The sequence below is a fragment of the Xyrauchen texanus genome, chromosome 22, assembly GCF_025860055.1.
Source record: "Xyrauchen texanus isolate HMW12.3.18 chromosome 22, RBS_HiC_50CHRs, whole genome shotgun sequence".
Classification (NCBI taxonomy): domain Eukaryota; kingdom Metazoa; phylum Chordata; class Actinopteri; order Cypriniformes; family Catostomidae; genus Xyrauchen; species Xyrauchen texanus.
Genome location: NC_068297.1, coordinates 31,484,512 through 31,509,365, shown reverse-complemented (window position 1 = coordinate 31,509,365; position 24,854 = coordinate 31,484,512). Strand labels below are relative to the sequence as shown.

Sequence of the window (24,854 nt, the reverse complement as noted above, 5' to 3'; positions counted from 1 at the left end):
TAGCTTAGCAACATGTTAATGTATAAATGTGTTGAAATCAATTGTGATATGAATTTCTACACTTTGAATAAGGAGTGTTATATGTGTATCATGCATAGTTGTTGCTTATTAAAAGCATTCCAAATCAGCCACTTCAATTTTGTTAGGATGCTGCCTTAGAAGCCAGCTGCCTATATAGACGGTGTACTGTAAGGCAGTTCACTAAGTCTTGGAACAGAGCTGTAGATATTCTTTAGCTTCAGAATTTTCAAAATGTCAAACGCAAAAGGGAATCATCTTGGTTACTGTCGTAACCTCCATTCCCTGATGGAGGGAACGAGATGTTGTGTCGAAGTAGTGACACAAGGGCTCTCTCTTGAAAGCCTCGGTTACCTCTTATCTTCAAGAAATGGCCAATGAGAATTGGTGAACAGAATTTGCATGCCCCTCCCCCGGACATTTTTCTCTCTCTATGTTTTCTCTTCATAGAGTGTAAGATGGCGCAGGGGCCAACTAACGCTATAACACATTATCGGGGAAGGCGTTCTTTTCCAATCCTATTCTTTCAGGGGGAAAAGACCCCGTGGAGACCACATCCTGCCCAACAGGGGAGGTTATCATGTGGCAAATACGTCACATGGGCTAACCAGCCACACAAGAAAGTGGCGTGGTGGTAGGTCCTGCCTCAACGGGGAGGAGCTCTACAAACACAGCGACCAGGGACAGAGGGGGCTCTGCCCAAGGGAAACGCGGGTCCACCGATAGGGGGACCGTACTGCGGAAAATACATCACAGGAGATTTTGGAATAATCAGAACCTGTGGAGCACCTATTCCAGTACAGGCAAGTCGGTGCCTGCGGTGGGTCTGGCTGCAAACGTCCTCCGCTGAGAGGAAGAACACCCAGTGTCCGTGACTTGTGGACTCAACTGGGGAGGTAGAGCGCACATCTTCACCTCAAGGGAGGGTAAAGGCGCTATGTGCAAGCGATACACCCGGCCAGTTGTTGTCACCGTATTACCGAATTCTACGTGTTCGGACTTGTCAAAACATGTGACGAGACCGGCTCATGTCATGCTAGAGAGATGCCACTGGCCAGTGCCCACGAGGAATCCACAATTCTTGTAGATTGTGCTTGAACCCGCAAGGGGGCAGGCACGGCCTGGGTTTGGAAGGCCAACGCAATGGCGTCCACGATCCAGTGGGCAAGCCTCTGTTTGGAGACAGCATTCCCTTTCTGCTGTCCACTAAAGCAGACAAAGAGCTGCTCAGAGTGTCTAAAGCTCTGCGTGCAATCCAAATACGTGTGCAAAGAACGCAACGGAACCTTGGGCACATATCCCGGTTGGGGTCTCAAGATGACGTGAGAGTCTGCCGGACCGAACTCCAGGCAAGTGTTGCTGACAGAGAGCACTTGCAGGTCCCCAACCCTCTTGATGGAAGTGAGCGCGATTAGGAGGGCCGTCTTCAAGGAGAGTCAAGTGGCTCAAACAGGGCTTCCAGAAGGCCCGAGAGGGCAATGAAGAGATCCCATGAGGGGAACAGGCATGGCCTAGGAGGGTTCAGCCTCCAGGCACCTCTAAGGAACCTGATGATCAGGTCGTGCTTCCCTAATGACTTAACGTCCACTGCATTGTGGTGAGCCACTATGACGGCTACATAAACATTCAAAGTGTAGGGGGACAGCCGCCCCTACAGCCTTTCCTGCAGGAATGAGAGCACTGACCTGACTGTGCAGCTCTGTGGGTCCTCAGATCGGGAAGAACACCAATTTTTGAGTAAGCGGCACTTTAAGGCATAAAGCTGCCATGTAGAAGGAGCTCTGGCTTGATTGATAGTGTCTACCATGGCTGGTGGTAGACCGTTTAGATCTTACGCATCCCGTCCAGGGGCCAAATATGAAGGTTCCAGAGGGCTGGGCGCAGATGCTAGTGGGTACACCATCCCTGAGATAGAAGGTCCTTCCTCAGGGGAATTTGCCAGGCTGGTGCTGTCGCGAGGAGTGTGAGATCCGAAAGCCAAGTCAGAGTGGCCCATTGGGGGGCCACGAGAATGACTTGTTCCTCGAACTCCTTGACCTTGCACAGGACTTGTGCAAGTAGGCTCACTGGGAAAATGCGTATTCGCACAGCCCCCAGGGTTAGCTATGTGCCAGCGCATCTGTGGGGAGTGTGGCCTCCATCAGAGAATCTCGGGAGGCAAACAGATCTACCTGTGCTCTGCCGAACCGAGCCCAAATCAGCTAGACCACCTGAGGGTGGAGTCTCTACTCTCCGCTGAGCGATACCGGATGTGACAGCGTGTCCGCTGTGGTGTTTAGGTTGCCCAGGATATGAGTGGTGTGCAGCCACCTCAGCCACTGCCGACTCCAAAGGAGGAGATGGCGGGCGAGTTGCGACATGCAACGAGAGCGAACGCCGTCCTGGCAATTTATACACGCTAGTGTTGCTGTGTTGTCTAAGCGAATCAACACATCCTTGCCGCGGATCAGCGGCAGAAAACTCAACTGCCAGCAACTCTAGATTGAGTTGACTGGCAGTTTATTTGCCAACCCAGCCAGGGCCCCATCCAGGAGTCCGTTACACACGGTGCCCCAGCCCAACTGGGAGTAGTAACTATGACACGTCTGAACACCTGCTGTAGGGGGACTCCTGTCCGTAGAAAACAGAGGTCTGTCCAAGGGCTGAATAAGTGACGGCAGGAAGGGTTGAAGGTCACGAAGTATGTGCTATGATGCCGTGCCCATCTCGGGACCTAGGAGCCTCTGAATCTTTTTCAGTTGAATCGCTGTTCTTGTCTGAATGAACTTGGCAGTTCAGCATCGACTGTGCATGCTTGCTCGTGAGGCGCACTGTCATTGAGACTGAGTTTAACTCCAAGCCGAGAAAAGTGATGCTTTGAACTTGCGAGAGCTTGCTCTTTTCCCAGTTGACCCGAAGCCCTAAACGGCTGAGGTGCGTGAGCACCAGGTCCCTGTGCACACAGAGCAACTGTCGAGAGTAGATTAGATAGTCGTCGAGGTAGTTGAGTATGCAAATGCCCACTTCCCTTAATGGGGCAAGAGCTGCCTCTGCAATTTTCGTGAAGACATGATGGGACTGGGACAGACCGGAGGGGAGGACCTAGTATTAATACGCCTGGCCGTCAAAAGCGAACAGTAGGAAGGGTCTGTGATGGGGTAATATTAATATGCGAAAGTACGGATCCTTCAGGACTACTGCCGTGAACCAATCTTGATGACAGAAGAATGTCAGAATATGTTTCTGCGTCAGCATCTTGAACGGGAGTTTGTGCAATGCCCGTTTCAGAACTCGCAGGTCCAAGATTGGATTCAACCCACTGCCTTTCTTGGTTACGATTAAGTAATGGCCAGGCGATCTCCGCATGCAGGATGGAGGTTTTTTCACTCTGCGCGAGGTAACACGGACTCTGCTGAAACGGGGCAGGCACCTGGCAAGTTGAATCGTGTAGCTGAGTCTGATGGTCCTGGCCAACCACTGCGATGGGTTGGAAAGTGTAAGCCACACGTCCAAGCTCCAGGTGAGGGGCACAAAGGGGACGATAACATGTGATGTACCTAGAGGTGGGGCGACGTCACGTCGGGGCGCATTGCTTCATCCCAAGGTGGTTGTCTTAGGAGAGGCTCGAAGCACTTACCTTGCTCCGTGTACCCGGTCTGGGGTACGAGCGAGGGAGTAATTTTCGGGTAGTGAACGACTTCATCAGCTCATCATGCACCTCCAGGAAGAAAGGAACGAGGGCGGGGGGGGGTCATGACCCAACCACAAAGGCTGCCTCTGTGTGATCTCTGCCAAGACTCGAGAGGCAGCACCTGTGGCCGTCAGAAGAGGTAATGACCGCATCCAGGAATGACACAAAGACGGAAGGGCATCTTGAAAAAGACGCATCTTTAAAAAGATGTTCAACGTCAATGTGTTTACTCTTTTAGAGAAATATATACTCTTTTAGAGGGCCGTCGAAGTGCTAAGGGACGTGTCTGCACTGGTGCAGAAGAAGAGAAAAGCCACTGAAATGCCCCATATTTCCAACAGCGTATGCTCTTTAGAGGTGAGTGGAACAGCAGTGGATTTTACTCAGCACGCTGAAACACAACTGCTCGGCTCAGAAGAAAAATCTGTCTGAACAGATGCACACTTCCCTCCTTTTATATAGATATATGTCCGGGGGAGGGCCATGCAAATTCTGTTCACAATTGTCATTGGCCTTTTCTCAAAGATAAGAGGTAACCAAGGCTCTCAAGAGAGACCCCTTGTGTCACTACATTGACACAATGTCGAGTGAGTGAAAGAAGGAGAACTATAGATAACATTGTTTTAAAAAAAACATTTAATCGATTAAAACTTTCTATATTCAAGGTTTTACAAGTATTCCACAGTCTTGCCTATAAATCAGGCCTAGCATAAGGCGTTCAGATCTCAGTACCAGTCCAGTGAAGTTGTGTAACTGTAAATCCTCCAAATCTACCATGTGTGTGGTTTAGTGAGACCACAGGGACATATTTCTTAGCAAAGCAGTGAGCTGTTTTCTGTCTTTTGTAAGAATGTGTGTGTGTTATGATGTATGGGAGGAAATTGCTGCAGTCCCAAATTGTCTCCAGGGACCTGGGCTAGTGGAACAGGTTGTAGCGATTTGTCTGCAGTGTGCAGCCTGTGCAAAGCTTCACATATCTGATAAATCTGTGATGAGGATAAAATTAAATTTAAAAATAACATCAGAATGCTGATTGTTAAGACTGTACTGTGATGTAGACTATTGATTAGACTTTGCATAACTGCTTTTTTAAAACTTAATTTAAAGCTAATACCCAAATTTAAAGGAATAGTTCACCCAAAAATTTTTATTCTGTCATTGTTTACTCACCCTAATGTCATTAAAAACCTATGTAATGTTACTTCTACGATCACGTTGTGGGATGATACCAAAAAGTAAATAAATTGTTATTCATTCTCAAATCAAATCATGGCATTTTGTTGCAAGACACAATTAAACATATTTTGTTCACCTTAATCATGCAATAGTTGTATCAAAACTGAATTGCTTAATAATGATTTCACATATTAATAACAGTAGAAAACTGTTTAAAACCCCTCCCCTACCCACCCCCCACAGGCTGAAGTTTGCTCAGGGACAGTGGCTGAAGTTATTCAGTCAGTGGTGAATGGAGCAGATGGGTGCATATTCTGCTTCGGTCATGTCAAAGTTGGTAAGTTATCCTCAAAACATGGCATGCCAATGAACTGAAATGCCAGTTCAGCCATTGGCCTTACTGTACAGTTGTTTATGACAGATTGCTTGATATTTTAATGTCAAGTATCAAGAGTGAATATCAAAATGTGGTTTTACTTTGAAAGTATACGAGTGGGTCACTCAAGTGTGTGTGTGAATGAGAGACCAGAGGCTAGAGTCTGTAATTAAAAGCTGGCTAATTGACCCTCAGACTGCATCAGAGGTCTGAGCAATTGCCAATTATGCTTGTAAAACATTGCATCTGTTTCATCCTTCATTTTTTACTTGTGGCCTCAGCGTTCAAGCATTATTTATGGCTCTTTTAAAGAGAGCAGGGTAGACTCTACAGAACATTTGACATCTTTTTGTACTTAATGCTCAGTACTGTTAAACTGTAGTCTTGATCTTTAAAGATGACATTAATGGGATTGGCATTCAAATTGCATTTAATCTTGGTTATGTGTTTCTAGTGAAATGGAATAATCAGTGGAAATACTATTGGGAGGATCTTGATTGTATTAATAGTTATTTGATTGGATTGTGAAAATAATCATGTTTCACACTTGTTTATTTAAACGTTTCCTAGTTATCAGCAAAAAATAAATAAATAAAAAATGAGGCAGGGGAAATCCTATTTTTCCATTTTGCAACTTTTAATATAGGCAGATGCTATTTGCACCCTGATGCAAATAATGGTATACTAATTTACACCACAGTGCAAATGGTGGCAGATATTATATTCGCCCGAACCCTGGTGCAAATAGTGTAATATTCTATTTGCACCCATATTTAAATACAACAAACAGTATGGGCATCAATGCAGTGTGTTTATTATGTTTGTTTAGAGTCCCACAGACACACTGCATTAACCCTTACCCCTAAGCCTAACCTTAATCTTACTTTAGAAAAATAATCTTGCTTTTACTACTGTAACCATGGTTTCATCATGGTATTTTTTGTAAAATTATAGTAACCACAAAATTAACCATGATAACTATAATACCACCATATTACTGTACTAACACCATGGTTAATTTCATTAAAACTATGTTTTCTGCCAAAAAAATATGGTTACTACAATATTAGTAATACAATGATGTAATCTACACTCACTGTGTGGCAGATGCTTTTTACATCGAGGTGTAAATAGATATGCCTTTTAAATAAACTCAGTTAGAAAAAGTTCTTAAAATAATATGAGATTTAAAACTCATTCCATTTCATCAGATCCTTTTAAAGTACTGATAATGATGTGATATGATTATTTTCCAACACAGTTATTTAATCAAATTAGTGATTGAAATACCTATACATGAAACACTTGTTCATTGAGTGCTCATCATCATCAACATTATCATCATCTTGCCAGAATCAACAGCTTTCTCTCTCTCTCCAGGAAAGACATACACCATGATTGGCACAGACAGCTCCACCCAGAGCCTTGGCATTGCTCCCTGTGCCATCTCCTGGCTGTTCAAGCTCATCAACGAGCGTAAGGAGAAGACTGGTACACACTTCTCTGTGCGGGTGTCAGCCGTGGAAATCTACGGTAAAAACGAGAGTCTGCAGGACCTGCTGTCGGATGTCCCCACGGGCAGTCTGCAGGAAGGCCAGTCTCCTGGTGTCTACCTGCGGGAAGACCCCATATGTGGTACACAGGTGAGTAACTTCACAAAAAGATCGTATCCTGATGGTTCCAGAAAAAGCACTTCTGATTATTATGATTATATTTAATATAATAATCTACACACTAAATAGTGAAAATGTGCAGATAGAATTATTTTGCCTATCCCAACTTAAAAGGTTAGCCTTTTGTTGGTTGATTCCCCTCCGAAAAGTGTAAACACTGACTCAGTGGTGCTATCACAACATCGATGTTTGAGCATCTCGACCAACATTGGCCCAACCAATTATGTAAGTTTGGGGCAGGTTTTTTTCAGGGGAGTGTTTGGGTATCTTGCCTGAAAATAGACAATTCCGTTTGGTGGTGCAGAAATTATACACTTCACGTTTAAGAGCTTATTTCTACCTGATCTGAGTCTTAAAAAAAATATGAAATTGGTACTAAAACCCAATGTAGTCAGGTTGATTTAGTCATAATAAATAAAACAAATTACTTGAATAAAACCAGTTTAGATTTTACTTGTTTTATTTTTGACTTTGTAATTTGTGTTTTTATTATTATTATTATGGAGAAACTCCCATATCTCCCAACTTGTCTGGACCATGTGGTAGAAAAGCCTATGACATGTCTAGGCCAATTGGCAACGACAATCATTGTATAATTTTTATTCTGACAGTTAATTAGTTTTCATAGGTTTTAAATACATCTCTCTTTACCCTTACCAGTGTGTATTACAGAATAGTTTTGGATTAGTGCCATCACCAAATATTTCTGGAACTGATAGACAGATGTTTTATTTGCCCCATCAGGAATGATCTAGAGGAGCTGCTGCTCTGTTTCACCATCCCCTCCCCCTCTTACCTTCCATTGGAATAATAGGGGAATAATACCAGTTGGGGGTAGTTCTTGTTTCGGGGTAGGTAGAGGGTAGTTAAAAGCGCTGCCAGGTGTTGGCATCAGATGTTGTTGTTTAGTGTTTTTTTTTGGGGGGGGGGGAGCTGCACATCAAAGGCTGCCTAGAGCCCTGTGAAGTTCAGATATGGGGAGTGGGTCTACTCTATGCCCATTTCTACTCCCAGTGTTCTCCCTTGTCTCTAATTCCAGAGTGTACCATAGGCCACAGGCAGTTAGTGAACAATGCATGAAAGCTGTTGCTAGCTGTTGTTCTTAAGGAATATCACTCTGTATGGATGGCTGCTTTTTAAATTGTACCACCTATTAAGGTCAAATCAGCATTAATCATACTGAAATCTTTCATAAATATCAAGAAAGAACATGCATGGAGCAATGACCCATTCTACATTGCAGGACTGACTCATGCAAAATTGTTTGTCTTCTTGAAGATGACCATAAATATACTCCATCTTCCACCAGGCTTTCTTTATGAGAAGAGATGTTGCCCTCTGCCACTATTCACTCTTTCCTTCAATAATCCTACTCTTTCCATGGGCATTTGTTTTTCTATGATTGACCCAGAGAATTGTATTGCCTAGAACAGTGTGAAGAGGCTCAGTTATCTTGATCTCCTTTTCTGTCAGCTCCAACCATATTTATTTTTTTCTTATCTTTATCAACCATAATAGAACACAACCTTGCCCAAGCTAATAATACCACTGGAGTATGTACAAGGAGAACAACAAAGGACCTAAGAATGAACCTTGTGGCACAACACACTAAACCATTTATGGGTTGTCTGATGTCTGTTCATTTATGCAGGACAAAATGGAGTACAAAACTTATCACTGAAACCCTGTCTTTGATGTAATCTAATGATGTATTGGATGAGAAAAGACACTTTACACTTTAAAGCCATTAACTTAAAGTCAATTATTTTATTGTAAATGTATAAACTGTATAGATATGTAAATATGTAAGTAGTTTGATTGTGTAGGGAGACCATCTCTAATAAAAATTATTGTAATTTGAAATTCTTAATGGGAGTAGACACAATTCGTTTCTATAGTAACAGCAACTTATCTGATTGTTGAATCATAATTCATTATTAAGGGTCGTGTAGTTCTTCATCAGATATTTGGCATTTTTTTATATATTTTTTAGGATGAACTGGAGCTTTTAAGGAAGCATATTTCGTGGTTTAAAAACCTCAGAGCTCATGGTAACATTTGAAAGGTTTATAAGTTTGTATCATTAAAAATCAATTTCTCTATGGAAAAAATTCATGGGATTTTTATATCCACAAACCTGTGTTTTGCACTTTTTCGATACCACTCACTTAAAAGCTCTATCTCAACCCTCTCCATGTTCTAGCTCCAGAACCAGAGTGAGTTAAGGGCACCCACCGTAGAGCAGGCTGCCCTGTTTCTTGATGCAGCCATCGCAGCACGTAGCACCAGCCAGCCAGATGCAGACGAGAAAGACCGTCGCAATTCCCACATGCTGTTCACCTTGCATATCTACCAATACCGCATGGAAAAGAGTGGCAAGGGTGGAAGTAAGTCTAATGTTTAAACACTGTGTTAGAAGAAACTACTGTGATGTTAGAGCCTCTGTGTGTAGTAAATTGATTATGCTCAGTCTAGTTTAATAACTTCTCCTCCTCCTCACATTCCCAAAAATACATCTCCAGCTCATTGATGTAATAGCTTAGATATTACAGACTGAATCAGTGTTACCAGAATCCCATATATTTCCCTCTCACTCCATCATGGTAGGAGTGAAATCAATCATGCCTGCTTTGACCACTTCATTAAACCTTAATGGGAATTTTAACAGACATTAATAATTAATGAGCAGCTAACAGCTCTAATCATAGAGGTACCTGTCACTATGCCATCACATAGCTGATATGCATATGTAAATGCTGTGCTGGCCACAGCATCTAATAACAGTGGAATAACCATAGAAGCACCCTTAAATGGCTTCATCAAGCCTGCAGATTTTAAATGCTTGGTGACATTATTTGAGAAAAACAGCAAAAGGAAGACAAAATGCTGGAAAGGGATAAAATAGTTTTTCCTGTTTTTCACAAATGTAATAATATAGCGTAGTCGAGTTTCAAGGTCTGCCAATATTTTATATGATCACGTGCAACACACTTGTTTAGCCCACATGGTGTGAAATATTTGTCATCTCAGATTCACCCTTTGTCTTTCCGTGAAATAAAACAAACAGTAAATGAAGATAATGACCATCATTCACCACTTATGTTTATTGTACTTTAGCTATTCATTGTAAACACATTTTACCTACATATACAGCTTTGCACACTCTAGGCATTCTCCCAACCAACTTCATGAGGTGCCACTGTAAACGGCCCTGCTCGCCCCGCTCCGAACGGGACTCGAACCGGCGTCTCCAATGTGGGAGGCCGGTGCGCTAACAAGGATGCTAAAGGCTACAGCCTCTAGCGTCAGTCGCTAGTGCACCTCTTGAGGTCAGGAGAGTGAGGTTTTTTTCACTGCACAGCTATCTACCAGCTGGCTCCCGTTACACTCACCCCCCTAAACCTCACTCCCATCTGGGTCACGGCACCATTGTTACTGGTCCTGCTCGCCCCACTCCAAACGGGACTCGAACCAGCGTCTCTGGCGTGGGCGCCGGGTGCTCTAACAAGGAGGCTAAAGGCTACAACCTTTAGCGTCAGTCTCTAGTGCACCTCTTGAGGTCAGGAGAGTGAGGTTTACACACTGCACAGCTATTTACCAGCTGGCCACCGTTACACCACCTTGGATTGGCTTTTGAAACAGTATTGGAATTCCTATGTATGCTGGCCACTTGTTGGCTACTTTTCCTACACTATTTGGTCCAGCTAATTTAAATAAATAAATTGTAAAGACATTAATATTTAGGTACAAATTATATTTGTCTGTGAAACCAATTTCAAGCATTTTACCATAAACCTTTAGATTAAGATCCTTAAAAAACAAATAAAAGTTAAGTGTATCCAAACTGTTGACAGGTAGTAGCTGCTACTGATATCAGTAATCGGGTTTGTCAGTGTATTTGTATCTTCAATTGCATGGTAGGTTTAAGAATGAATTATATGTCTTTTAACTGCTATAATTTTTCACGTTTACACTGTTGCTATTGTAAACACTATATTAACACAATAGTTATTACATTGCATGGCTACGTGATTTTATTATATTAACAATTTTGTTATTATGTTTTTAAGCTCTCAATTTGGTAATTTTTATATGAAAGCATAATTAATGTAAATGTAACTGTTGCAAAAGTATTTATTTAATAGTAAAAAATTATGCATTGGTTGTGGTAATAAAATTTGGTTGTGTTGAACACAGCTGAGATGCAATCACAAAGTCACAATGACAGAATGTTTGGACCTCAGGAATCACCTCTCTTTTTCTTCAATTTGCTCTTTAGTGTCTGGTGGTAGGAGCCGGTTGCATCTGATTGACCTGGGAAGCTGTGAGAAGGTGCTGAGTAAAAGCAGAGACGGAGGAGGAGGTCTGTGTCTTTCTCTTACTGCGTTGGGCAATGTCATACTGGCTTTGGCCAATGGAGCCAAACACGTCCCATATAGGTAAGAGAGCCATTTTGTTATGAAATGCATATGACTGAGACATCTGGAAAACATCTTAAAAACATCATATAAGTAACATAAGTATAAAATAGTGTCTATAATTCTGTCATGTGAAGGCAAAACACAGTAACTGCGTATTTGGTAAAAGTTATGACTGAAATCAGGTCTCTTGGACTACTGTGACAGATGGTTTTGGCACAAATAGCCTATGCTCAGATTTAGAGAAAATGGAGTCAAAATTGCAATAACTTAAAAACCCACATTAAAAACAAGTAACTTTTTTTTTTATACAGCCATTTATTTGTTTTTCAGTTTTTATGTAGTTACTTCGATTTGCCTTTGTAAGGCACAATCATAAATAGTCATATTGTAGGTTGTTTTCTATAATGAAATGTGAAGTGGAATCTTGCATAGAGAATAAAGGCTTTTCATAGGTATGGTCATTAGCAGTATGTGCATGATTATTAGGAAGATATCTGCCTCTGAGGTCAAATTGTATTTCCTTAGAAGACATAATACAGAAGGAGTTGAGCACATAATCAAAGCTTCCAGATACAAGTTCATGCCTGTGAACTTGTGTTGACAGGTTTATCTTTTGACTGATACACTACTGTTTATCTTTATTCTTCTGGGCTCATAGATGAATCATGCATACATTGTTTTTAAAAAAATCTCTAAAAGAAACTGACATATAGTTTGGGTTACATATTCTTCATTTCCGCTCTAGAACCTATGGCAAGATTTACACTTAGCAGTATTGCAATATAAACATATTTTTATGACTAATATGGTTTACATCTTTTGGTGTGGTTTAGAGAAAATTTCACGGCTTGGCTCTCTCAGTACATGAGTAAACAGCTCACTTTCTGCTGACAATCTATCACCCTGTAATTATACTAATAATCAAAATGTATTTTTCCAGAAATAGCAAGCTCACAATGTTACTGCGTGACTCTCTGGGGAACATCAACTGTAGGACAACAATGATTGCCCACATATCGGACTCCGCTGCCAATTATACAGAGTCTCTCACCACCATTCAGTTGGCCTCCCGAATCCACTGCATGAGGAAAAAAAAATCAAAGGTAATTTTATAGGACTACAATTCAAGAAGACTCAAATAGAAAATAAATTTATTCTGCTGTATTTTTTATCAAATGTTGTTCATTTTAGTGTGATTACTTGTACATTTTTAACATGTTGGTGATTACATAAATGCAAGACATAAAAGAATGAACTTTCTTTACAGTTGTTTGACTTAGACTTTCTCTTTGTCTAGTATGCATCAAGTTCTTCTGGAGGAGAGAGTTCCTGTGATGAGGGAAGGATCCGTCGACCACCACACTTGCGGCCTTTTCATCCCCGAACTGTTGCCCTTGACCCAGATTTACCATCATTGTTTAGTGATCCAGACTATTCTTCAAGCAGCGAGCAGTCATGTGACACTGTTATTTACGTTTGCCCTGGTGGCGCTGCCATCTCTGATCAAGAACTCAGTGACAATGAGGGTCCCCCAGCCTTTGTTCCTATCATCCCTTCTCTTAACCGCAAGCACAGAGGAAAAGATGGCCCAGTTGACCAAGACCACTTCAAATGCAACACCTTTGCTGAGCTTCAGGAGCGATTAGAATGTATCGATGGTAGTGAGGAACCTACAGCTTTTGTTGGAGAGTCTGGAGGAAATTCTACAAGCCATAAAATGGACTGTAGTGCAACCAAGTTGAAAGAAGGCTCCAGTTCCATTTCGGTTTCTCCATTTTTATCAACACAGGACAGCATATCAACAAAGTCCATTTCTGTTGTCAGTAAACTGCCCAGCAGTCCAAAACACAAGTACAGACCAGAACATTCCAAGTGTCAAAGTGCCAAAACATTAGACAAAGATCTCAAAGACATGTCTGAGAGTGTGTGTAGGACAAGTGCAGATGGTGAAAAGGTGCAAATGTCAGAAAATGGAGCACTTTGCACCCCAAGAAAACAAAGTAATTCAACAGCATCCCAAAACTCAGAGCCTGTGGTTAGGGAAAAAATATTTTTCAATAAAAAACAGTTACCCAAGCCTGCTCCCCCACCACCACAACAACGAGATTATGTAAGGGTCAATAGTGACACTGAAGAAAAGTCTGCCACAAGGATACCACCAATTGGGATGAGCCATCAAAAAAGAGGGGATTCAAATGAGAATTTTCCTGTCAGAGTATATCATCTTAACCCCAGTACTCCTGTTGAAGTAAGGTCCAATCTTAGTGAAAGATACATGGAAAAGGACATCTTAAAGACAACTGTTACCCTCCAACAGCCAGTGGAGTTGAATGGTGAGGATGAGCTTGTGTTCACTCTTGTGGAAGAGTTGTGTATTGGCAGTATTGTGGACAATGGGAGGCCCTCAAGTATAGTTAGCTTCAATAGTGATTGCTCATTACAGGCACTCGCCTCAGGGTCACGACCAGTAAGCATCATTAGCAGTATAAATGATGAGTTCGATGCATATTCATGTAGTGTTGTTTCCTCAGAGCCAAACATTAAAATGGTGGCACCACTGCAGGAGAAAACCTTTGCTTCACTGGGGAGTCATGGGTCTTCTATCACCTCATGGCTCAGTGAAGTAAGTGTCTGTACACTTGAGAGTGAAGGTGCCCAATCAGCAGACGTTTTTCTCCCTCAAGGGGCTCATAATGGCCCAGATCGCAGTTTTTACTTTGAATCTCTAAGCATGTTCCAAAGCAGGCCACAAAAGGAGTCTAAAAACTCTTTGAATGATAGTGGCTGTAGCTTCTCATTGGATAGCGACAGTGCTACATCAAGCAAACTCTCCCTTAGCAAGTGCCCATCCTCTCCAGAGGCCTTGAAAGTACCTGCCAAAAGTTTACCAAAACTGGAAAAGGCAAATACCATTCATGTATCTGATCCCCAGTCCACACGAGACCCTCTGGTTGTCCAGCGCAATCTTTCCAGGAAATTAAAACCTACCTCATCCATAACCCAGAATAGCAGTGTCAGTGGAAGCAGCACTAGTAGCAGTTGGAGACGTGAGCCACCTAGGCAAGACTGCATACCAGATAATCCATGGCATAGAACAGATAGCTCATTGGAGTCTTCAATAAACTCTAATTCAGGTTCTTCATCCAAACTGGTGAAAAATGGAATGAGCAGAATTCCTGCAAGAAAAGCAGGAACAAACAGCAACAGTGTACCTCGAATGCCCCCTAAAACATTGGGGTCAAACCCATCCCAAAGGATAGTGGATGGATGTGAAAAATCCAGCAAAAACAGGAGAATAGATCCCCCTAGCAAGATGCCACAGTTCAGACGAGGAGCAACAACACTTGGGACAGTTCCAGTCATCCATGCATCCATTGATGCCAAGGTTGTTCAAGATATGAGTTCATCAACAGGCAGTTTGAAGTTCTCTTCATTGGGAAAAAGTGTAAAGACAAGTAAGCAGGAGGAGAGTATGTCAAAACATGGAAATGTATCTCCACCTCCCCCACCAGTTCGCAAATCCAGTTTGGATCAAAATAATCGAATCCTGTTTCCCTCAAGTGCCTTAAAGTCTGCTCATGATGCAGGAAATTCTATAGCACCAAGGGCTACAGGTTCAGAGGATGAGACTGATTTTTGCTGTAGGGGTGACTCAAATAGTGCAATAGCATCAAACTTAAAGTCAGACCATAGTTTGATAAAAGTGACCTCCAATCTTAAGGCTAGAGGAGCTAGAGGAGATATAGGTCAGCTGTATGGAAGCCAGATATCTCTTGACAGATGTGACAGTTTGTCTTCTTTGGGGTCTAAACCTGCTCTTAGTCGAGAGAACAGCGGAGCTAGTCTCAACAGCAAGTCAAGTAAATCTGTCAGCAGACCTGTTGCCACCTCTTTCCCAATTTCTACCTCTACACCTTCTTCTATAAACCCAGTCATCACTGGAAAAAGTGGGCTTGTCAAAGGAACCCTAACTACAAGACCAGTACCTGTAAATGGAAACAAATCTCGTACATTGTCTGCAAGCAACTCCAAAGCCCTGAGTTCATCCACCAGGTCTCTTGCTGTTCCTGCAACAAGGAATGTTAACCTTCCACCTTCAGGAAAGAATGCATTACCTCGAACAACAGTTGAAGGCAATGGTAAATCCACAAGAGGAACTATTATGGGTACCAAGCAAGCAATGCGGGCAGCAAACAGTCGCGTTAGTGAATTAGCAATGGCCAATACTTCTGGAAAACACTCTAGGGTATCAGGTGATTCAGACAGTGGCAATGACTGTGGAGTCAACCTCAATGAAGACAAGCCTACCCCCATCCCAATTCTCCCTTCCCCGTATAGTAAGATCACAGCCCCCAGAAGACCTCAGCGCTACAGTAGTGGGCATGGAAGTGATAACAGTAGCATCCTAAGTGGGGAGTTACCTCCTGCCATGGGACGAACTGCACTCTTCTACCACAGTGGTGGAAGCAGTGGTTATGAGAGCATGATCCGTGACAGTGAAGCAACTGGCAGTGCCTCTTCAGCCCATGACTCTGTGAGTGAGAGTGGGATGTCCTCCTCTGGTCGCACAAGGAGCTCCAAATCACCCAAGAAGAGATCAAATGGTAAATAACAGGTTCTGTTTTGTTTTTAAGTGTTTATTTATTTTTTGTTTTGATGGGGTCATGTTGATTTTGTATTGAGAATTTTGCACTTGTACATGAACAACTGTAACACTGAAAGTGTTTTCCAAATGGTATAATATTCAGAATGCTCTCAAAATTGTCCAACTCTATCTTTTATAATTTTGAGAGTGTATCTTAACATAAAGTATTGTTATAAACAGGTGAAATGTGTCTGGAAGTATGTGTAAAAATACCAGTCTCACAACCTTCCATGTGGTCAACCTGTTTATTCCTAAGCAATGCAGCAAGACTTTTCTATACATTTTCCCATTATTTATTTATGTTGATATACAATATACACAATCTCAGCACTTTGTTAGGATCACTATACTAATAATGGGTAGGACCTCCCTTTGCTCTCAAAACACCCTCAATTCTTCATGGCATGGATTTCACAAGAAGATGTTGGAAGCATTCCTTTGAGATTCTGGTTCATATTGACATGTTTGCATCAATCAATTTCTGCAGATTTATCAGCTGCACATTCATGCTGCGACTCTCCCGTTCTACCAAATCCCAAAGGTGTCCTAATGGATTCAAATTCAGTGACTGGGAAGGCTACTGAAGAACAGTCAACTCATTGGCCCTTATCAATCATGGCCTTGTAATAATCCCCATCCATTAATGTCTCTATAACTCTATTATCTCCTCTCCACCAATAGCTGGTGTGTGGTGAGCATACTGACGCAGTATGGCTGCCGTTGCATTATCTTGGTGGATGCTACACACTAGTGGTGTTTGAAGAGGGTCCCCTCCCTGTTCACTGTGTAAAGCGCTTTGAGTGTAGTGTCAGAAAATGAATTCATTCATTCATTAATTCATTCATATATATTTTTTATTAAAATGCATGTTAATTGTTTAACATACAGTATGTACTGTACTGTATATGCCTACATGTGACAGCTATTGCATAGCTACATAACTTAAATTGAATGCTGGACATCTCTACATTAGATTTAATTCAGGCAGAAGGTTTTGATATGAATCCCCATCTATGTCTGCCTCCTCATACATACTGTATATACATACAAATGACTAAACCACTTAGTATATTCTTTGGGATCTGTTTTGTTCTTTATGTATTTTTATCAAATTGGCACAGCTTGCTTTCTATTGATTTTCTCATCCATCTTTTTTTAAAACAATTATTCATTTTATTTCTCTTTTTGTATCACATTTTGCTTCTGTGCCCCATTTCCTTTTCAAACATTCCATCTCAGATTTTTCTCTCTCAATGCACCAGGCCTCCAGAGGCGGCGTCTCATCCCAGCTCCCTTGCCAGACACCGCATCTCTCGGTAAGGCTGGGACCACAGGCCAGTGGGTGGACCTTCCCCCTATGCCTGGACCACTGAAAGAGCCTTTTGAGATCAAGGTGTATGAGATTGATGATGTTGAGCGGCTTCAGCGCAGAAAACAGGAGAAGGCAGATGAGGTAAGAATAGAGTGCTTCGACAAATGGAGAACAAAATTACTTGGAAAACATCCGGTAATATTAATCTATTTCAGTAAATATTTATTTAGAACTTTAGTGTTTTCTCATGGCAATGCAAACTACTTTTTCTATCCCTGCTGAAAAAAGCTGGTTTGTTGGTCTTTACTGGTTTAAGCTCATCTAACTGGTCTCATCTAACTTGACCTAGCTGGTGTTCAGCTGATTTAGCTGGCTGGTAAGCTATATCAATTTACCGTTTGAATCTATAAATACTTCATAGCTGAAGTGGATAGCTGAAATGTCACAAACCACTTTTTTTCTTGGATATAGCTGCCTAAAGATTTGCTTTGCAAATAGCATATGCTATTGTCCATGTACCACATTCAGACTCTTGTCATTGAATGAAGGTCTCTATAGCCCTTTGCATTTTTTTTTAAGTATGTGAGGATAATATCCAGCTTTCAGTCTTGACCCTCTCTATGTCTCCTGATAAATGATTGCATCTAAATCCCTGATCAAGTTTTCTTTGAAAAGGAACAAAAATCATTAAATTTGAAACACTAGTGTGATGGAAAGCAAATAGATGTCTGACACTAATTGGGTTATGCAGGAGAAATTAGAGGAAGGCTATACAAGAAAGGCTTTGAAACTGGAGAAGTGAAATTCAACAGTAAATTAATGTACAGTATTATTATTTTATTTCCAATTCCATTTTCGGCCAGGACTATCTAGTTACTGTATATAGCTGCTTGAAGGTATGTTATTGCTCTTATGAAGTGCTCTCACTTATGAGCATTCCAGCATGATTTGTTAAGGGAATGTGCATTAATCAGTGGAATGTTGCTTTGTTTACACTCAAATAGATTTAAGAAGATAATCCAAAAATTGTCTTCAGAGTTATTACGGCTGATTAGTACTGCAAAGGACTGTGGTTTGAGATTTCCATGGATATTGTACCTTCTGTAGTAACGAACAAGGGTGTTTTCCTGGAGGTGGTGTTTGTGTTGGATGCTGCTTTTGATTGGATAATGAAAGTCTTGATGGATGATATATATATATATATATATCTCAAGTTCTTATTATAGATCGCCTGTCATCTTTGTCTCAAGTCAGTTCAGGGTGTTGAGAAGGTATGTTGATTTATCAGTATAGATGTGGCTAGATTATACAGTATAAGTGTATCAAACTATAACACAAGACCATGGGAGGATGCTTGTTTTCTTCCATTACAATGCCTGGAATATATCACAGTAACATTCTAGTTCTGTTTCCTGTGGTTCTTTTGTGTGGTAAATGCCACAGTCTAGGACAAATTGAAGTAATTTTGTGAAACCTGCACTGCACCACCCTTTTTTCCTCATAACACTAGTGTGAAATGCCCTCTCACTCAATAATATGCCAAAGAAAAAAGAAAAAACGAGATTTCCCCTCAGTCTGCGTGTGGTATGGAATTGCTACAGTATTTTTAATCAAAGTCATATCCATCTTCTGTCCACAGGGCCTAATGTATTTTAACACTAAATTGAAGATTCTTGAGAAACGAGAGCAGCAGATCAAAGATCTCAGAGCCAAACATAAGACTCTGAAAGACGAGCTTGAGGAAACCAAGTCTAGACTAATGATGGACCCCAGCAAGTGGATAGGAGAGTGTAAGAATTATGCATACCTTTCACACTACCACAAGTTTGGACACATATGCATATATATATATATAAAATAATGGAACATTCTAAATGTCAGTGGATTTATGTATTAAGATGTTTCTTAACATGTTTACTGGTTTGTTTTGCACAGTTGAGGTAGAACAGGATATGGATCAGGAGTCGCAGGAGTACCTAGATGCGTTGGAGCAGGCAACGTCAGAATTGGAATACTGCGTCAACCTATGCAAGTCCCGTGTCATGATGGTAACCTGCTTCGATATCCATGTAGCATTTGATGTGCAAGAAGGTCTGCAAGAAGTGGAGGTATAAGATCAGGATGTACAGCAGAAAGAGATGGCGAGATGGAGAAAGAAAGACAGAACCCTGGATGTCTGAACGGAAGGATAATAAAATGTAGCAGCCTGTCTGGCGATTCTGAGAAACAAAAATGGAACAAAGGAAGATCATAATAATAGGACGGAACACTGAATTCTGCATGAAGAAGTAACTTGTTATCTTCTGGAAAAGAGAAAATCTTTCTGGCAAAATGCAGTGCCTCATTACAAACGTATTGTATAGACTTCCTCAAATGGAAAGCAAACAAGCTTTGGTGCATTTGACACGTTTCCTGACCTGAGAAAAAAAAAATCCTTCTAATTTACCGAAGAGTTATTCAACCACAACACAAAGTGCCTTTTTCAAATGACTGTTGTGTAGATTGTTTGTCAATCTTTTTTTTTCAACTGGTGCTAGTTCTAAGACCAGCATACTCAAGCCGAACCATTTTTTTGTTTATTTTTTACAATTATTTGATTGCATTTTATAGTGTATTTATATAATCATGCAGTGTGTAAAATGTCATTTTGGGTGAGAAAGGAGAGCAATAAGCTGATTTTCCACAGTTTGCCTTTGCCTCTTAAACTTTCACTTCTGGCAGCATATTGTTATTAAACCTTTTGAGCCTCATGTTCTATTTCTTGTTAGTGTATGAGTGATTTTTTACATCTTGCCTTTTTAAGGAACACAATTTGTTAGTCTCATGTAATGCAAGCCAGTTTCTCTAAAAATATTTCCCCAAACTCATTTGGGTATTCCAAGCTGTAAGATCCAAGTTATGCCACTGGTTTGAGATTGGACTATCTGTTTGTTTCACCAATGGAAGTTGGTGGGTGTTTTCAGGAAACCTGAGAAATATTCATCATTTTTGAAATTCCATTTGGTGACGCTAGTGGAATATAAATTACACACTTCACCTTTACCGTGTTGATTTCCCTTTACAAACAACACTTACAGAAAGAATCACTTGTTGTGTATTGAATTGGTACTAGATTTACCTAAAAGGTGCTCAATGTGAATGTAAATTCAAACATTTTAGTGAACAACACAAAAAAGAGTGTACAATTTCAAGCCTCAATAATGGTCCTCAGCAGATAAATTAGTCATCATTGTGCATCAACTGAACATCATTGTTATGGTAACAATGGATGTGTCTTGTTGGATAGGTGCATTCTATTAAAATGCAGATCAAACTGTTGTTCTTGTTTACTTTAAATAGTCTCTTCAGCAAAGAGTATTCATCGGTGTAACCTGACATGTCTAGCCCAGCCTCTCTCTGTGGATGCATTTCTATCTGCATTAAAGAGCTGGGTGAGGTGACATTTGTGCAGTAAAAGACAGAGTCAGTCCTCTCTAATACTATTTAGACAACAACAACAGTGATTTGGAAGGAACCTTAAAATATCTGATGCGATTTTACACATTGTGGCCCCTTCAGTGGCATATGTGATAATATTGATATCCTTCTGAAGACCAGTTTAGACCAGCATGGTCTTTCTGGTGAAGCTGAGTAACCAAGGAAGTCTTGCTGTTTTGAGATAAATTAGACACTTGGTGGGGATCCAGCATATCCGCATCCCATGCTGAAGACCAACAAAGCACAACATATAGGTCTACTGGTGACTACATATGCTGGACTTTTCAGCAGGGTAAGACACTTAATATATACTAAGGAAGGTTCTTCTTGAATGTCATAAAAATGATCTTACCTGACCTGTCCATGTCTCCAAACATTATGAACACCAACATGCAATGCTTCAGTTGATGACACGCTGCAGGTTTTTTAAGATGTACACTGTGGATGTAGATCCAGGCCTTAGTCCTATGCATACATGCAATCATGGTGCTAATCAAACAACTTCAAAATGCAACAGGAAGCATTTGGCACAAAGGATTGTCTTGAGAGCTAGCCTTCACCAGTTTCTGAATTGTACGATCAATACCTTATAGTGCTCCGGGTGTTAAACTCAATGTGCTGTTTAATGACTGCTGTAAAAGAACACCTGCAATGTTTTTATTTATGTCATAGAAGCTGAACTTTAGTTGAGAAAGTGATTCAATGTTTTCACATGTAGCTGCCAGAATGGCTTTCATGTTTCTTTTCTGTTGAAGTATGGTTGTGAATGACCTTTAGATCTCATACAACATTCAAGTTACTTTTTGTCATTGACATGAGAAAAGAAAATCCTGGATTTATTTACTTTTATATACATACTCTCATGCCCTTTTTCAAGATGCTGCATGAAATTTGTATTTTTTCTAAACTTTTTTCCTTTTATTTGAATTTTGTAATAATTATGTTGGCATTCATTATACTTTATGAACATGGATTTAACCGACACCAAACTGATACTTGCTTTGAAAGCTGACAATGTATGTTGAGTCATGTTTCAAATCTAAGCATATTTTTGTATCTTTTTTTTTTTTTTTTTGTAAAGAAGTTTCTGAACCTTTGTATAAATGTATATGTTGGCAGCTTGGGATAACACTGTTTTTCTTGTGAATAAAAATGTCCTTCGTATTTGTCTTTGTCTCTGGATCTTTGTTGTACTATTCATATTACTGATTTGTCAGAAATATTTATCTCAACATGAGAAAAATATATAATAATTATAATAATTGTTTTGCTGTTGTGTGGGTGGTTTCCAAGAATTTCTGTGTGGTTGCTAGTGTTTTTAACATGTTACTAAGTGGTTAAATATAGATAAAAAAAAAAAAAATACCTTACATCCATCCATCCATCCATCCATCGTCAACCGCTTATCCTGTGTACAGGGTCGCGGGGGGCTGGAGCCTATCCCAGCTAACATTGGGCGAAAGGCGGGGGACACCCTGGACAGGTCGCCAGTAATACCTTACATATTAAAATAAAATAATAGTGATGCTTGCATTTGTAACACACTTATTACAAACAAAGTTTTTTATAAAACAAATTTAGATAAAAAAAAAAAACCAAAAGGCCCAATGCTTAGCCGTCAGGTCTAAATTCTCACCAGTGATTGAACAAATTACAGTCACATTGCAAACCAGCATGACTAAACCTAAAAGAAAAAATGACCAGAGCAGATACTTTGTGTCTGAATACTGTATATTGAATAGAATTGTCATATGATCAAAGCATACATCAGCATTTTTGTTTGTAAATAAAGAACACTTATATTTGTGTTATATTCCAAATTTACATTGACATTATCATGAAATGCATTTGGGAGCTTTCAAATATGGTAAATGTCAAGGACAAACAGATGGCTGAAAGGGTTATCATGATGCAGTTCAGACTAGTGTCGCTGCCAGCATTTGTTTAGTTCCATTTTTAACTGCTATGCCTCATTAAATCGTAAACATTTTGTCAATTGAGGTGAAATTTCATCCAATGCTGAGCTGCTATTAAAACAAGCAGAGGAACTGGAGCCAGCAAAACAATTATTCGAGCTTTCATTTATAAATCAATCTCTAAAGTTTCATTTATTCATCACTGTAAACACAGCATGACACAGAACTATATAAAGAATGAGAGATATGTCAGCAATCCTCAGGTGTTGGAGAGAAATGTATAATGCTGAACCTCCACAACACACATTCATACAAAAACACACATATACACAACATGGTCCTGTCACCTCGTCATTATGTTGTGCTGTCACCTGCTCTGAATTTCACACACGTATACACTATTTGATTGACCGTACCTAGGCACAAACACACACACACTTGAACACACATACACAACAATCAAAATTGGGATTACAGCAATCCCAACCAAGTAACCACAGATCACTTTGTCTTGCAATTTAATAATCAAGCAACTTAGAACTTTGTCTTTTGAAATTACGCATATGTTATGTAAGGTCCAGATATTTCTCACTGCACCATGAATGGAACATACACAAAGCTGCATCATTAAAAATAAAATGCAGGTCTTTAACCAAGCCATGCAGCATGTTAATGCTAGCAGGTCAAGTAATCAACTGTTTGCACATTGTACATGGCGACATCTCTCTGGCCCATGGCTTCCTCATCCTTTCTGTCATTTCATTGAAAGCAGCATGATTTGGCTATTGTACTGCAGCAGCTGGTCACTATATCTCTAATAAAATATGTAGCCTTTAGCCTAGCATGCCCTGAGTGCTTTTTGACAGCAGGAAAGAGCTTCAAATCACTGAAATGACAATTATTTAAATGCACACAGAATTTAATGTAGGATACTGTTTAATTTATTCCTGTGTCTGTAATTACTAGAGTAATAATCCATAACTGGGAATGACTATAGAGCAGTGGCGATTTCTCAGGGCCAGCAAAGCCTTCTCTGCCGGCCTAACATGCCAAATAAATAAATATTTTTCATCCTTTCATTCTCAATCACCTTTTTCATCCCACTCTTATTTAATCTACAAACAAATAAAGAAAAACTAAAAGTTTATCCGGTTAGATTTTATTCTATTATGCTTACAAGCAAAGTGTGACAACTGTTTCACAAATAGCATGCCCGAAGCCGAGCTTGTTAGCCGAAGCAGCGCCTGAGTCTTAGCTCCACCCTATCAGACCTTCAGAATATCCACAGAATCCCTCAACAGTGCAAATGAATGAGTAACTAAAGTCAGATTGTCAGATTCATCAGCCAACCAGATTGATTTATTTGTTCTTGGTGGGTGTGATCTTTAAGATTTGTCCTGGACGAGGCCTTCTAGCTGGCCTTGAGTGACGCAATCACGCTTTAAGTGGTGTACATAATTTGAAAAGCAAAGAGCGCAATACCTTGCCATTGAGAAAGAGATCCTTATGGATTTAAAAACATGAGATGTTCTGCATGACCGTGTGATTGCTTAATTTATTAATCAGGAAAAGAGGACTGATTTTCACTTTAATTAAATTGGTAAGTGCTTTTTGCATTGTTATAGCAACATCAGGAGTTTTCTAAGTGTAAATTAGGCTGCTTGAGAATGCATTTATGGTCGGAGATATAAAATAGGAATATCCCACATCCAACTTGAACGAAACGCAGCATAACCGTGTACCCTGACGAAATGAAATGTAATCGCAAATATTATTAGATAGATTTTTCCAGGTATTATTGAGCTCCTTGGTAGATTCATATGAAAAATGATGATTGTTGAATGTCTGTTCTGTCATTTCAAGTTCTGGCTGTCGTACGTAGACATGTTTTTAAAACGTCAATTGATATTACTAGTTAGCTGCGACATAATATATGATGCCCAAAGGCATAGGGTGTCTTATTCATTGTGAATCTGTGTTTTCTCAATGGCATGAATCACACTGAAGGCCTAGACTTTAAATGCTTGGCCCACCATTGCTATAGAGAGAGTTTAGCAATGATGGACCACTGCTATTAAACTGAATAGGAGAAACTGAAATGGCCAACGGATGTAGATAAGGAAGTGCCACCTTACAGTTAAAAGAGCCAATCACCTTTGAGATACAGATA

General features: G+C 40.4%; 1 protein-coding gene across 1 annotated transcript in view; it reads left to right on the top strand.

The window, feature by feature from the left end:
* Positions 1 to 21,920, top strand: part of kif26ab (kinesin family member 26Ab) — a 31,234-nt gene extending 9,314 nt beyond the window's left edge. Inside the window, exons 4-12 of the mRNA XM_052154315.1 lie at positions 5,108 to 5,201; positions 6,621 to 6,883; positions 9,117 to 9,300; positions 11,193 to 11,352; positions 12,275 to 12,437; positions 12,632 to 15,938; positions 17,242 to 17,432; positions 18,931 to 19,081; positions 19,227 to 21,920. Of these exons, the coding sequence (XP_052010275.1) occupies positions 5,108 to 5,201; positions 6,621 to 6,883; positions 9,117 to 9,300; positions 11,193 to 11,352; positions 12,275 to 12,437; positions 12,632 to 15,938; positions 17,242 to 17,432; positions 18,931 to 19,081; positions 19,227 to 19,405 (4,692 nt within the window). The 3' untranslated portion in view covers positions 19,406 to 21,920. The remainder of the gene's footprint in view (positions 1 to 5,107; positions 5,202 to 6,620; positions 6,884 to 9,116; positions 9,301 to 11,192; positions 11,353 to 12,274; positions 12,438 to 12,631; positions 15,939 to 17,241; positions 17,433 to 18,930; positions 19,082 to 19,226) is intronic.
* Positions 21,921 to 24,854: the final 2,934 nt, after the last annotated feature.